The 16,572-nt window shown below is 37.7% G+C and overlaps 1 protein-coding gene across 2 annotated transcripts in view; it reads right to left on the bottom strand.

The window, feature by feature from the left end:
* The window catches only part of FBXO11 (F-box protein 11), a 96,167-nt gene that overhangs the window by 1,952 nt on the left and 77,643 nt on the right, over positions 1-16,572 (bottom strand). For both annotated transcript variants that reach the window (XM_047782128.1, XM_047782126.1), the window contains exons 12-21: positions 10,560-10,777; positions 9,065-9,150; positions 8,129-8,223; positions 6,052-6,174; positions 5,882-5,967; positions 4,915-4,991; positions 4,680-4,823; positions 1,205-1,315; positions 439-546; positions 9-117 (exon numbers count right to left, since the gene is read on the bottom strand). In XM_047782128.1, the coding sequence (XP_047638084.1) occupies positions 9-117; positions 439-546; positions 1,205-1,315; positions 4,680-4,823; positions 4,915-4,991; positions 5,882-5,967; positions 6,052-6,174; positions 8,129-8,223; positions 9,065-9,150; positions 10,560-10,777 (1,157 nt within the window). The remainder of the gene's footprint in view (positions 1-8; positions 118-438; positions 547-1,204; positions 1,316-4,679; positions 4,824-4,914; positions 4,992-5,881; positions 5,968-6,051; positions 6,175-8,128; positions 8,224-9,064; positions 9,151-10,559; positions 10,778-16,572) is intronic.

Below are 16,572 nucleotides of genomic sequence, written 5' to 3'. Positions count from 1 at the left end.
AATTATACCTGTAGAAATCATGCATGGGGTAGCTGGTATAACTTGATATTTTATATAAACACTGGCCTCTACTGACAGCCTTTTCTATGGCATCTTGATTGTTCATTATTTTGTTATCTGTAATAAAAGAAAAATAAGTAAAATTCTAGAGTATAGAGATAAGATAAATATAAATTATAAGATTATTCTAATTAGAAGATTTCGAAGCTTTAAAAGAGGATAACCAATGAAGTAAAAAAATTGGCTTAGAAATAAATGAGTTTTCCTGGTGTAAGATTCCAAATATTTAGAACAATTCTATATTCTTTGAAAATAGTTCTCTTTAGTTGTTAACTACTGTAGAGTAACAGAAAGCATTGTTAATGAATAACAATGCCTTCTGATTATCTTTTCATGGCATATTGAGTGCATTTAAAGGCAGAAAAGACTCCAACATACCTTTCATTGTCACATTGACACCTGATGCTAAAAACAAGCCTCCGAAACGGTTGTTAAAAATCTGATTGCCTTCTAGTGTTGCAGTTGCATGATTTGTAATTTCAATACCTGGGGCAAAAATATAGCAAATGTAGTAAACTTGTTCTCTTATACAAAAAGTACATTTGCTCTCAACATCTGAAGAATAAAATGCAAATATTTATTTGAATCATTTATAATAACATTCACTTTCCACTACTGATAATCCACTATCCTTGCTAAAGGAAGAAATGGTATAGATTGTTTGTCATTTAATAATGTCATTTAAAATAAATTCCTTTGCAAACTAAGAAGACAGGGCCCATAAATGTTTGGTAGGAGCTAGATAGGTTATACAAAATTAATAAAAGTAATCATTGTCTTCACTGGGAAAAGCTGAAATACTTGGCGTTAACTTACCAAGATCTTAAAAAAAAAAAAAATTTCTCTGTGTGTGAGACCAGAAGGCTTACATTTATTTGAATTTATTCCTAATGGTAGTACTAGCATGTATTTAGTCTGCACTGTATTTACTCAATGATTCATAAATATTACTCTTGCAGCTCAGCAGTAATTATGTTTGGCTTAGACTGGAAGAAGGTGCTCTCATAAGTGACTGTTAACAGGCATTCAGCCAAATTCTTCTGCAGCACACTTTGTACACCTTAAGCAAAAAAAATATTATACCAAGAATCAAATAATTTAATGTATAGAAAACTAGCTATAGGTAACAAACGAAAATACAAACCTGCAGCAAATCCATCAAATATTCTGTTTTTCCTCAAGACTGGATGACTGTTAGTGCTGATGAGAACACCTGCTTGAGCATTCCTGAAAATATCATTTTCTTCAAGGAGACCTACAATAAAATATTTCCCCAGATTAAGGCTAATGCATACAGCAAATTTTACTAAGCTTTTTGGTATTTTTAAAGTTTTTCTTTTAGTTTATCTGCATTGCAAAATTCACAGCATTAACTTTCCAAATGAGAAGAAAGTTTATTCACAGACACCTTAAAGGAGAATTTAACCAAAACTTGCTAAAACTGGCAGGTAGCCATGCTAACCAATAAACCCAAAGTTCTCTGGTAGCATGGACTATGTCTAGCTTATCACCACTGCATCCCAGAGCCCTGGCACAAAGCTGATTCTCACTGAACAATGCTGAATTAAAATTAAATTCTTTGAAATATTTTTAGAACCTTTGCACTCTCCATGTTTCAGTTCAAGCCCTGATTATTTCTGGCCACTATCAGCAATTTCCAGTCTCTTTCCAGTCTCTCTTCTGTTGTATTTCCCCCAGTTTTCTACAACTCTAATCATGTCCCTTTATCTGTATAAAAATCTACGTTTATAACAAAGTTTAACTTGCAGAATTCCCGTCCTGGCGCAGTGGTTAACGAATCCGACTAGGAACCATGAGGTTTTGGGTTCGATCCCTGGCCTTGCTCAGTGGGTTAAGGATCCAGCGTTACTGTGAGCTGTGGTGTAGGTCACAGACGCAGCTCGGATCCTGAGTTGCTGTGGTTTTGGCGTAGGCTGGTGGCTACAGCTCCAATTAGACCCCTGGCCTGGGAACCTCCATATGCTGTGGGAGCGGCCCTAGAAAAGGCAAAAAGACAAAAAACAAAAACAAAAACAACAACAAAAAACCAAACTTGCTAGCTATTTACAGGTTTTTGTTTGTCTTTAGCCACACGTGTAGTGTGAAAGACCCCTGGGCAAGAATCGAACCTGCACGACATCAGTGACCCCAGCTGCAGGGACACCACCAGGTCCTTAGCCCACAGCCCCACAAGAGAACTAGTTTTTCTTTTTCTTTCTTTCTTTTTTTTTTTTTTTGTCTTTTTGCCTTTTCTAGGGCCGCTCCTGTGGCATATGGAGGTTCCCAGGCCAGGGGTCTAAGCGGAGTGTAGCCACCGGCCTACGCCAAAGCCACAGCAACTCAGGATCCGAGCCTCGTCTGCGACCTACACCACATCTCACAGCAACGCTGGATCCTTAACCCACTGAGCAAGGCCAGGGATCAAACCCGCAACCTCATGGTTCCTAGTCGGATTCATTAACCACTGCGCCACGACGGGAACTCCAACTAGTTTTTCAAAATATTCCTCTAACCTACTCCATTGTCTTACTACATTACCTATGCTCTAAATATGCTATACATTTTTATTCCTAATGCCTTTGGTTTATATTATTTCCTCTTTTTGCAATGTCCTGTATTCTTTTTCTTTTTGTCTTTTGTCTTTTTGGGCCGCTCTCGCGGCATATGGAGGTTCCCAGGCTAGGGGTCTAATCAGAGCTGTTGCTGCTGGCCTACAGCACAGCCACAGCAACGTCAGATCTGATCTGAGCCGCATCACCGGATCCTTAACCCACTGGGCAAGGCCAGGGATCGAACCCGCAACCTTTTGGTCCTAGTTGGATTCGTTTCCACTGTGCCACGATGGGAACTGTATTCTTAATGTCACTTCCTCTGGGACGTTTTCAGTTCCCCTTCCCTACATCAAATTAATTATTTTCTCTCTGGCAGGAAAACAGATTAAAAGTGGGCCGAGGAATCAAACTTTATGCCTTCAAATATTGACTCTACCACTTACTATGTGTGGGCAAGTTACTTTCCTTCTGTCTTGGTTTCCTTATCTCTAAAATGGGCATAATAGCACATACCACATATGGTTATTAGTAGTTAATGTATGTAAAAATACATAGTACTGAATAAATATTTAATATTACTCCTATAAAACCTATTTACGTACAGTGAATTATAATTAGTTGCATACTAGTGCTTCTCTGCTTCCTGAAGACGTGAAATTTTTTTAATTTATGCAGACGTTTGACCGCTCTGTAGTAGTTCACAGTATTGAATTCTAAATTCCTTTGGCCCTACAAGAGACTGTTCCAATTCCTTCCCTGCCCCTAATCTTGCATATGTCCACTATAATCTCCTCAAGCACTATTGCTAAGATCTAGTCCAAACTGTACTGCATATATACAATGTTTTTTCATTATACTGCATACACAAAGCTTATGATTCAGGCCCTGCACCCTTTCAATTTTCAGTATCTCTTATTACCTTACTAAACCACTTTCAGTTTCCTTTACACTTCTGCTTAACAATGTGCCACTCATTAGACTAAACTTTCTGGATATAGTACTGTTTTATTCACCATTTTATCATTAGCATCTGTATCACAGTATTTGGTACAGAGATGTTTAATTGATAAGTATGTAAAGAACAAATGAAAGAGCGAAATAACTACTTTTTACAACTGGAATGGCCCTCGATTTCCTACCCAACTTAACAGTAAATATTCGTTTTTCAAGACACAGCTTCAGTGATTTTACTCCTGAATCTTTCACAACACCTTACAAATAAATCAACCATTCTGTATTGTTTCCTTATCAACACATAAGATAGGGTTATATCTTACAAAGAACTCTATCGGAGATATGTCACTTATGAGTTACTGTAAGTTCCCTGAGAACCTAGTTTAACAGAATCATCATTGCTTGGTGGTATTCATAAAATTTTGTGGATTAAATCTTTATATGTTAGAGTAATAACTTGCTAACCCTCTATACAAGGTTAAGTATAATGCTGCATTATTGATTATTTCAGGAATGGTGATAATTTGCATTTGGCAGTCTTTCCCAGTCTCTCTTTTTGAACAATATGCATTTGCAAGGGACAAGGACTGAGCTTCTGCCTCAGTGCAAAGTGATTTGATTTTTATGGATACCAAACAGAGCACATATTAGCTTCATTAATTCCATTCTCCAACAAACAGTTGTGAACAGATACGAAGCAATACTTGTTTACTACAGACATTTAATATATTTACAGACCAACTGTTCACACCTAGTTGACTTTATTACTTGACTTTAAAGTTTATTATATTGACTTTAAAGTTTATTATAATCATATCACTTCTGAATAATAAAAGGTCCAGAGAGGGGGTATAAACAAACTCTGCTACCTTAAAAAAGCTCTACTAAGTGACACACTCAAGGTGGCTACAAAAGGAAAAGAAAAATTCTGTAAAAATGTGTCTCCTTTAACTCTATGCACTATCTCCTAAACCCCATCTCAAGACTTAATAAGGAAAAAGACTGAGCTTCCCTTATTTATAATACATTAATTGGTAATGTCACTGACCATTAAAGATATGGAAGAATAACAGAATACTGGGTTTTTTACTAATGCAAAATTAACAACAATACCTCGACCCCCATTAAATATACAGATGCCACCATCTCTTCCATCATGGATTTTATTTCTTCTTAGTGTAGGATTACTATCTGTCTTAATCCAGACTCCAGCCATTGCATTGTCAAATATTTCATTGTCTTCTATACAGCCTAGACCTATAAATGCAAAAATTTAGGTTATATTATTTAGAAAGTTTATTTCTGAAGACTATTAGCACTGAGAAAAAAAAATTAAGATTAAACATACCAGAATTATAAACTAGAATTCCACCATTCTGTCCTCCCCAGATTTTGTTGCGTCTAATTTTAGGGTTACTTCCAGTCCTATGGACAGAATAGAAAATAATGCCATTTCAATTGGTTCTACTCCTACATGCCATGTTAGGTAACAGTAGAAAAATCTGTATTAATCACAGTAAGAACTGACCATATAATTAAGCATCACCTTCAGGATGCTCTGAGAAGTCTGTCAGTTATGAAACTGGTTTAATTTTGCTTATTTCTATTTCCTACAGAACATACTTAGCTATAGACTATATTATTACTGTTGAACATTCTAATATGTAAACTAAATTGAGGGAGTTAGATAAAGTAACTTTTATTATTATATAGTCTCCTCATATGTAAAATAAAGGGTTAAACTACAACTGGGACTCCTAAAGTTCCAAGAACTGTTAAAATATGGGAAAGAGGGGTGTAAAAAGTATTAATTTTACAGAAATAGCATAAAAACACAAACTCCCATTTAACACGTACCCATGACATGCCAGGTATAGCTCAGAAGTATTTTTATACAGCCTTCCCCTCTGCAAGTACGATGGAGTACAATGACAGCTGATACAATTGTCATAGTGGATGAGAAAACAGTGGACATGAGCTCTTACAGCATATGTGCCATTGGCTGCTGTCCTTAGCTAGTCTAAGAAAAGTTATATTCTTTTTTTTGGGCACACCCATGGCATGAGGAAGTTCCTAGGCCAGGGATCGAACACAAGCCACAGCAGTGACAATGCCAGATCCTTAACCTGCTGAGCCCACAAACCTCCAGCAAAGTTATATTATGATGGTTTAAGCCAGGAGTGTGATAGAATGGAAATGTATATACAAAAGGAGGCATAAAGATTGAGCATTAAATAACCAGGAAATTTCCTCTATTTATTCCCCACATACTCACAACTTCCTCCCCAAAGAAAGCCAAATGTGAAAACATTTACCTTATCTGAACCCCTGAATACATATGATTATAGATATCATTGTCCTCTAGCACTCCATGTCCATTGTCATAAAAATAAACACCAACCTAAAATTAAAAAAAATTTTTTTTCAAATAAAAAAAGTGTTTACAACAATATATTTCCCGTACAAGAGTCCAAAATAATCTTACCTGCTTGCCACTGTGTATCCTGTTTCTTCTCAGTACTGGAGTGCTGCCAGTTGTCACCCAGACTCCAGCCAGAGTATTACTATAGACTTCATTCTCTTCTATTACACCTTGTCCTTTCTCATGCTAAATAAAAGTTACGCTGATTACAATATGTATCATGTATAAACCAAGCAGTTTATAGCCTATGTTCTCTTTTATGACAAAAAAACCCCTCAATTTTTGTTTTTTATCTGAATAGAAGGTAATTATAACATTCTTTTTACAGTCTCTACCTGAGTTTAAATTCCCAAAGTTTTTATACTGTTCTTTATGTGGTTTTGAACTTTTTTTTTGCTTTTTAGGGCTGCACCTGTAGCATATGGAAGTTCCAAGGCTAGGGGTTGAACTGGAGCTGCAGCTGCTGGCCTACACCACAGCCACAACCACAGCATATCCAAGCCATGTCTATGACCTACACCACAGCTCATGGCAATGCCAGATCCTTAACCCACTGAGCAAGGCCAGGGATCGAATCTGCATCCTTATAGATACTAGCTGGGTTCGTAATCCACTGAGCCACAAAGGGAACTCCTGGTTTTATACTTTTAAATCTCAGTTAATTAATAGTTATTTCAATACATTGCTGGTGAAATCACTTCAAAACAAGACTAAAGTTACTAAAACTTTTATTTTTAGCAGGTTTAAGATATGAACATTTCCAAAACTGTTAATAAAAAAGAGTCACACTTGGCATTACACAAAGGCCTTTCTAAAATTTCCTACATGTTCTTACTTGAAAAGCAGTTTCAGATACCATGGTGACAGAAGACTTAAGACTGATAAATACATAGGTAGGTTTTTAAATTTTTTAAGTTTTTTTTTTTCTTTTTTGGCCATACCCGTGGCATATGGATGTTCCTGGGAGAGAGGCTGAATCTGAGCCGCATTTGTGGCCTATGCCATAGTGTGGCAATGCCAGATCCTTAAGCCGGTGTGCCAGGCTGCCAGGCCCAGTGATCAAACCAATGCCTCCAGAGATAAGCTGGATCATTAACCCACTGTGCCTCAGTGGGAATTCCTAAATTTTGTAAGATTTTATATTTCAACATAAATTCAAATGTTTGGTTTTTTCAGATGAAAGTATTCAAAAGTCTAGCATTATTAATACTTTCACTGATATGATTTTACTTAATACTTTCGAAAAATTTCAAAGACTCAGACAATAGTGACAATGGCAAAATTCCAGTGTTAACAAATATAACTCAGAATGCCAACCAGTCGATTTTAAGAGATCAGCCTATACTGCCAATTATAATCAGAAGCTTAAATAAAAAGACCTATCTCGGAAGTTCCCATTGTGGCTCATCGGTAACGAGCCCAATTAGTATCCATGAGGATGTAGGTTCCATCCCTGGCCTCTCTCAGTAGGATAGGGATCTGGTATTGCTGTAAGCTGTGGTGTAGGTCACAGACACGGCTCAGATCTGGTGTTGCTGTGGCTGTGGTGTAGGCTGGCAGCTGTAGCTCTGATTCCACCCCTAGCCCGAGAACTTCCATATGCTACAGCAGGTAGCCCTAAAAAGCAAAAAAAAAAAAAAAAGAAACTTACCTCCTATGCTTAAATTCAGCTGACTAAATTTTACAGAGCAGTCACAAAAAATTAGGTCATTCATAGACTGGCAGAGAGCATAAGAGTCTTATTTATAGCCTAAATATTAAAGGTAGTCACAAAATCATACTTTGAATAGGAATAGTTGAATATGGCCTACCTAAAGGTAGACATAATTCTGAACTCTCCCCCTTTTCTGAGTTTTCAATTCTTAAAAATTTTTTACTTTAATTTTTTGTTAATGGCTGCACCCATAGCATATGCAAGTTCCTGGGCCAGGGACTGAATCCACGCCACAGCTGTGACCCATCCGTAGCCGCAACAACCCTGAACCCTTTTAACCCAGTGTGCTGGGCTGGGATCAAACCTTCGGCATCCACAGTGACCCAAGCCACTGCAGGCGGATTCTTAGCCCAATGTACCACAGCAGGAACTCCTTTCCCTGAATTTTTGAAGCAGGAGATTCTAGAACTGTATTCATTAACTTACCACATAAATTCCACCATGCTGGCCATCATGAATTTTGTTATGTCGAACAATGGGACAACTGTTTGTCCTAATCTGAATTCCCGCTAATGCATTGCCTATTTAAAAATAAAATTAACAATATCAACGGATGCAACCTAATGCAACACAGTAAGAGCAAAATTTTGTTAAAAATGTCATAGTCAGAGAGATACTTATGGTCCACCAACATTATAAGACAAAACTAAGGAAACCAGAAGTGTAAAAAGATACAGAAGGACCATGGGCAATGTAAGTATAGTGGTTAAGAACAGCTCTGGAGCTGCGCTGTTAAGTTTTAAAACCCAGAAATTTGACTGATTGTGTGAGTAAGTTACTTAACCTCTGTGTACCTTTGCTTCCTGCTTAGTAAATAGCGATATTTAATAGCATCTATTTCATGGAGATGATGTAAATATTATATGACTTCGGGTAAGGTGCTCAGAAAAGTGTCTAGCACTAAGTAAGCTTTATGTAAGCATTATCCAGGTAAGTGTTAGCAAAAGAGGAAGTCCAGGAACATATCATGTCTAGTACATAGATAACTAATAAATGTCTGCTGAGTACCACGAAAATTTTAATAAATATTTTTCCTTTCTAATTAGTACCAAAATATATCAAACTACCACAGAAATAACTTCTTAATTGTTAAACAATGGAGTGAATCTAAGGGAACTGTAGATTCGTTGAAAGACTAGGGTTTTAGTTTTATTTTCATCCCTGGTATGTAAAATAGTGCCTAGTACATAGTAGGTCTTCAGTAAATGCTTGTTAAGTGAATAAATGTCATAGAAAAATCTTTATTGAGAATTTAAAGAAACTGGATCAGTTCTCCTCAGATAGTTTCCAAGTGGTCTACTTGCTAATGTCAGGAAAACAGGCTAAGCTCTAAAATTTTATAGAACAAAATCACATGCTTACCATAAATGTCATTTCCTTCAATAAGGCCTCGTCCATCACCAAAGATGTAAACTCCCCCCTGATTTCCATTAAATATAGAATTCCCCCTATAATTATGTGGGAAAAAACCAAAAAGCATCTATTCAGAAAAGCTAACTTGTTTTATACAATTAATTCTAAGGCCACTCATGTTCATGTGACCTTAGAAAATTATTTAACTTCTTTGGGTCTCACTTTCCTAAACAATGAAATGAGGAACTAGATGATTTGTTTTCTAGTTCTAAGACCTAAAAACTTTGGAAAAGCCAAAATAGCATGCTTAAATATCCCCCTCAAAAAAATGGATATATTTAGGAGTTCCTGTTGTGGCAGAGCAGAAATGAATCCGACTAGGAACCATGAGGTTGCAGGTTTGATCCCTGGTCTCACTCAGTGGGTTAAGGATCCGGCGTTACAGTGAGCTGTGGTGTAGGTCACGACTAGGCTCAGATCATACGTTGCTGTGGCTGTGGTGTAGGCTGGCAGCTGTAGCTCCGATTTGACCCCTAGCCTGGGAACCTCCATATGTCATGAGTGTGGCCCTGAAGAACAAAAAAAGAGAGAAAAAAAAAACCTAATACATTTAAAAGAATTTTTTTAGCTGATCTATAAACATTTGCTGAGTATTAATAAAATAGAAATCACGTAATCGATCTTTATAAAGCCAGTGGAAAAAAACTCTGGCAAAAATATTCATGGTTTTTGATTAAATTAGAGCAGCTCTGCTCTACATTCTTTTTTTTTTTTTTTGCCTTTTGTTGTTGTTGTTGTTACTATTTCTTGGGCCACTCCTGCGGCATATGGAAGTTCCCAGGCTAGGGGTTGAATCGGAGCTGTAGCCACTGGCCTACGCCAGAGCCACAGCAACGCGGGATCCGAGCCACATCTGCAACCTACACCACAGCTCACGGCAACGCCGGATCGTTAACCCACTGAGCAAGGGCAGGGACTGAACCCACAACCTCATAGTTCCTAGTCGGATTCGTTAACCACTGCGCCACGACGGGAACTCCTGCTCTACATTCTTAACCAGTGCCTTCAAGTCTGGATCTGTTTGCTTCCTTACTGTGGCCAGAGGGACTGATGAAAACTATTAAAAAAAGTGACAGCTTGAAGTTTTGATTTTTTGTTATTCTTGGTCTCTCTGTCCAACTATCTGTGAGATAATTTCCTGAGTTATTCTATCTGCTGACTCTCAGGAGAAAAAAAAAAAAGAAGACAACATTCAGATTCCAAAGGAAGATCACAGCTCTATTTACTCATTTACAGTACAGTTTGATGAATTTAAAATAAAATCATGGCATTTGCAATTATTCATAAAAAGTATCTTGCATGGCTTAGATCACTAATAAAAATCTATTTTATAGTAGTCAGGTGTCTTGAAAAAACAATAAGAATTAAAGCTATTTTAACTACTCTAATAATTCAAAATATAAAGTTGAAAAAGCAGTTTCCATCTATATTTATATATAAATACCTTATTGTTGGGTCACTATTTGAGGTAATCCATACACCTGCAAAGTTGTTTGCATAGATTTTATTCTCTATGAATTGTCCTCTTCCTTTTTCATGAACATATATTCCTCCAGTCTGACCATGATGAATTTCACATCGAACCACTGTAGGGTTAGCATAGGCTTTTACTTCAAAGCCTGCTATCCTGTTTCTGTGTATGTTGCAACTTTCAAAGTAACCCTAGAAAATATAGAAATTAAACCTGTAGGTTAGGCTACTTTCCAAAAAGAAATGACATTAAAAAATCTTTTTAATGTATACCTCAAATTAAGTATCAGAAATATTCAAGCGCTAATTAAGCATGAAACAAACAGATATACATTGTTTTTAAATTTTTTTTCTTTTTTGGCCACCCTGTAGCATAAGGAACTCTCTGGCCAGGAATCAGATCTGAGTGACAGTTGTGACCAGCACCAACACTGGATCCTTAACCCACTGTGCCAGGCTGGAGATCGAACCTGTGACCTAGTGCTCCAGAGACAGCACTGATCCCACTGTGCCACAGTGGGAACTTCTATATTAATTTTTATTTTTAATTTTTTTCTACATTAATTTTTAAATGATAAATATTAAATACTTTAGTAAAACAGAGAACTACAAATCTAAAGCTAGAAAAGAGGAGTTCCCCCCACAGTGCGGTGGGTTAAGAATCTGACTGCAGAACCTTGAGTCACCATGGAGGCATGGGTTTGCTGCCAGGCCCAGTGCAGTAGGTTAAAGGATCCAGTGTTGCCACAGCTGTGCTGTAGGTCCCTGGTCTGGGAACTTCCATATGCTTCAGATGCAGGCATTATAAAAAAAAAAAAAAAAAAAGCCAAGAAAGAATAGGGAAAGATTTACTCAATAAACGCAAATATAAATACAATTACCAAGTATATATCTTTCAAAAAAAAAGTTTATTTAGGTACTAAAGAAAATAAACACACACAGCTTTAAAAATTTCCGAAGAAATAACTTCTAAAAAGTTTACTTGGTAGTTCCTGTCATGGCGCAGCGGAAAAAAATCCGACTAGTGACCACGAGTTGTGGGTTCGATTCCTGGCCTCGCTCAGTGGTTAAAGATCTGGCAATTGCTGTGGTGTAGATTGCAGATGCGGCTTGTATCTGGTGTTGCTGTGCCTGTGGCTGGCAGCTGTAGCTCAGATTCTAGCCCTAGCCTGGGAACCTCCATATACCAAGGTGCAGCCCTAAAAAGCAACAACAAAAAAAACTGACTTGAGATAAAGACTACAGAAAAAGACATACAAAATAAGTTTACTTTAGCCCAATAATAGGAAACTGGCTAAATAAAATGTTGTTGAAGGCTTATGCTCATGTTATACATGCTATCATGTTAAATGAAAAGAGTATATATTTCAAGACAGTATACTTCAATATAGTATACTGGATGATCTCAATTTCATTTGAAGAAAAACTAACTTTGATGATATAAGAATATAAGGGTATAATTAATTAAGGTGTTATGGATGCTTACTGTATCCTTTACATGTTTTTAAATTTCTTAAATTTTCTATAATGGATATATTTACTTTTAAATGAGGATAAAAGCTACTGTAATACTGATATTCTAAGTTCTAAGACTCAGACTGAATATTAGACGGAAAAATGAGAAATTTATTTATTCTTTTTAATAATGATTTTTATTTTTTCCATTATAGCTGGTTTACAGTGTTGCGTCAATTTTCTAATGTACGAGGTGACCCAGTCACACATACACGTATACATTTTTTTCTCTATCATGCTCCATCATAAGTGACTAGATAGTTCCCAGTGCTCTACCCCAGGATCTCACTGCTTATCCATTCCAAAGGCAATAGTTTCCATCTATTAACCCCAAATCCCCAGTCCACCCCACTCCCTCCCCCTCCCCCTCGGCAACCATAAATCTGTTCTCCATGTCCATGATTTTCTTTTCTGTGGAAAGGTTCATTTGTGCCATATATTAGATTCCAGATATAAGTGATGTCATATGGTATTTGTCTTTCTTTCTGACTTACTTCACTTACTACGAGCCTCTCTAGTTCCATCCATGTTGCTGCAAATGGCATAATTTTCTTTTTTATAGCTGAGCAGTATTCCAAAAATTGAGAAATTTTGATGAGACCTCTAAAAGCCATTTCCTCCTCCTTGCCTATCTCCCTTCAAAAACTGAATGTTGGGATTTCCCTCGTGGAGAAGTGGGTTGAGGATTCAGCATTGTCACTGCAGCAGCTTGGGTAGCTGCTGTGACACAGATTTGATTCCAGGCACAGATTTGCCGCTCCCTGCCAAAATGAATGTGTTCTCCTCTTTCTGAATCCCCTTCAGCACTAAGTATTTTCTTTTTTGGCCACCCTGCAGCACTGGCATTCCCAGGCCAGGGATCAGATCTGAGCTATAGTTGTTACCTAAACTGCAGCTGTGGCAACACAGGATCCTTAACCCACTGTACTAGGCTGGGGATCTAACCTGCATCCCAGTGCTCCCAAGACACCACCAGTCCCGTTGCACCATAGTGGGAACTCCACATTAAGTATTTTTTTTTATACTACCTCCATGTACTGTGTTGTACTGTGTTTGTCATATCTATTTTTACCTGATCATAAGCTCCTGAAGAGAAAGGACTATACTATCTTCTGGAGCATCTATATAAGAGTTTACACATGGCAAGCACTCAAGTAGGACTTGATAAACTTTTTGCCCAATCTAGTAGAGGTTTAAAACAGGATATAATTCTGAGTATTCTAACACATATACATATTTAACTCTTTAAGAAAAGAGATCTCTGAGAATATTTAAAAGTAGCTTTCAGGGAGTTTCTGTTGTGGCTCAGCAGTAATGAAACTGACTAGGATCCATGAGGATGCAGGTTTGATCCCTGGCCTTACTCAGTGGGTTAAGGATCTGGCATTGCTGTCAGCTATGGTGCAGGTTGCAGAGGCAGCTTGGATCTTGCGTTGCTGCTGTGGCTGTGGGCTGCAGCTGTAGCTCCAATTCGACCCCTAGTGTGGGAACTTCTATAAGCCATGGGTGCGGCCCTAAAAAAAAAAAAAGTTTCCAGGTTTCATTCTCCACAAGTAAAGTATAAATCACCTATAACTTACCTATTAACATATGGATTATGATCTTATTCCTTTAAAAAATTGGGGGATTGCATAAAAAATAGCTTCTTAAAATATAAAAATGTTTTTCCGTCTTTGATTTTTTTACATACACCAGGTGTATTCAGAGTCTATTATGGCAAAACGAAGCATCAAGGAAACAGAAACAACTTCTAAAAGAGGCTAGACTAAAAGTGTCAGATTGGAACAATTCTGATGGTTTCATCATCGAGAAGAGAGCTCAGTTAGTCTCTCTCTGCCAAGAATTGAATGACACATCTGAATGGTAAACTTATGAAAAAATAAACTGAGTATGCTCAATTCAGTGTCACCCCTTTCCTCATGGAAATGAGCTCCCATCAAGGGAGCATGCCTTCTGTTACTACTCCATGAACAGTGCCTGTGACTAAGTAGATAAGCTTATTTAATTTTGGTGTTTGGTTAAACAGACCCATTTGGTTCTCATTCCAAGCTGTAACCTCCAATTTACCCTTTAAGATTAATGAGGTTGATAATTCAGGCTCCTCATGGACTTCGTGGATTTTATAATTTGTTCAGAACATGGCAGGAAAAAGTATGCTATTTACTGGGCTTCCATGAAGATTCCAGTAACAGGCCACTGTTGTATCCTGGCTATACTAGTTTAACACAGAGTACTGAAAGTACTTTGCTATAGTATATCTACTAAACATTTTTCAAATGCAGGGATGCTCTTTCTGTTTTCTTTAAGTTTCAATTTTGTACAGTTAAGAGAATCAATTAGATCCACAAGGTTACTAAGGCAAGCAGAAGCCCCCCTCTTCATTTTCCCTTATCCAGAGGCCCCCACTGTCATTATTTAAGCTAATTATTTTGATTTACCTCTACACTTCCCATCCCCCTTTTCTGCCACACCCATGGCATATGGAAGTTCCTGGGCCAGGGATTGAATCTGAGCTGGAGCTACAACCTACACCACAGCTGTAGCAACAATGAATCCTCAAACCGGGCTGGGGATTGAACTGGCACCTCCATAGAGACAAGCTGGATCATTAACCCACTGTGCTACAGTGGGACCTTCAACCTCCATATAAAACCTGTATTGCTTTATCCTGAGTCTGCAGTTTTAGGTATTTATTACTTGGTGACTTCCTATTACGGAAGATGAAATTTTGCTCTCCTACCATTTGATCCCCCATCATACATTCACATATTGTATCCTTCCAATGTAGTTATATCAAAATTTTGGTTAGGCTAGTGTGCTATTTAGAGCTCAGCCATAAAGTATAATTATATGTTCTTTGCTATACAACCTTTAGTTTTCCCTGAAGTGAGTAATTACCTTGTTTTTCTCTTTTGCTTAGATCTCTAGTGATAGTTCTATCCTGAACTTGCTACTAGTTCTTTCAAATCACTTCTTAATATGTCCATATTCACATTAAGTTTACCAATTTATTGGAGTTCCCACTGGGGCACTATGGTAACGAATGAGTATCTGTGAGGATGTGGGTTTGATCCCTGGCCTTGCTCAGTGGGTTAAGGATCCAGTGTTGCCATGGCTGTGGTGTAGGCTGGCAGCTGCAACTCCAATCTCCAATTCAACCCCTAGTCTGGGAACTTCCATATGCAGCAGGTGCAGCCCTACAAAGCAAAAAAAAAAAAAAAAAATATATATATATATATATATATATAAAAGCAGGGTTTTTTGGTTTTTTTTTTGGTCTTTTTAGGACTGCACCCACAGCATATGGAAGTTCCCAGCCTAGGAGTCAAGTTGGCACTGTAGCGACCGGCCTACCCCAGGGCCACAGCAACACAGGATCTGTGTCTGTGACCTACACCACAGCTCATGGAAACACCAAATCCTTAACCCACTGAGCGAGGCCAGGGTTTGAACCTGCATACTCATGAATGCTAGTTGGGTTCTTTAACCACTGAGCCATGACAGGAACTCCATAAGCAGGTTTTATAACCTACTCTAATCCAGACTGCTTGCCATGGTCATAGGCACATGGTTATTTACCATACTGTAATTTAGATTGGAGGATAAAAATGACCCCTAGTTCCATCAAAGATGGGCACTGTAATCTGTATCTTTTGTTTTAAGGTTACCTTCAAGAAAAGTAGCAAAAATTAAAAAAAAATTATTCTTTATGTTTTTAATCCAGAACCATCTTAACATTGCTACAACTGTGACTACATTCAGAAAGGACAAGTGAATGACATATAGTTTAATGATATCACAAGAAAACTTACCTATTATTATGGATTAAAGGATTCAGTTAATGTATTTTGCTTTAAAATAAATTTTAATGAAATGTATCTGTTTTATTTGGAAATGCCTTTATTGAAAACTGTTTTATTTGGAAATGCCTTTATTGAAAGTAATACAGAACTTTAAGCAGAAAGACAGACCGAATTGTACTCTGCCTTTTAAGATGCAAACCACAAAAACTCCAACATAATTCCTGTTGTAGCACAGTGAGTTAGGAATCCGAATAGTATCCATGAGTTTGATCCCTGGCCTGGCTCAGTGGGTTAAAGGATCCAGTGTTGCTGTGAGCTGTGTAGGTTGCATATGTAGCTCAGATCCCACGCTGCTGTGGGCACATGCCAGCAGCTGCAGCTTAACTCAACCCCTAGCCTGGAAACTTCCATATGCCGCAGGTGTGGCCCTTTTAAAAAAAAAACAAAACAGAAAAACAACCCTCCAAAGGTATAGAGATTTTACTGGACTACCTCAAATTTAATTTTATTTATTTATATTTTTAATTTTTTTTGGTCTTTTTGCCTTTTCTAGGGCCGCTCCCGCAGCATATGGAGGTTCCCAGGCTAGGGGTCTAATTGGAGCTGCAGCTGCCAGCCTATGCCACAGCCACAGCAACGCCAGATCCGAGCCGCGTCTGCGACCTACAC

Source organism: Phacochoerus africanus, chromosome 5 (genome assembly GCF_016906955.1).
Source record: "Phacochoerus africanus isolate WHEZ1 chromosome 5, ROS_Pafr_v1, whole genome shotgun sequence".
NCBI lineage: Eukaryota > Metazoa > Chordata > Mammalia > Artiodactyla > Suidae > Phacochoerus > Phacochoerus africanus.
Note: the sequence above shows the minus strand (reverse complement) of the source record. Positions and strands in the feature narration are given on the sequence as shown.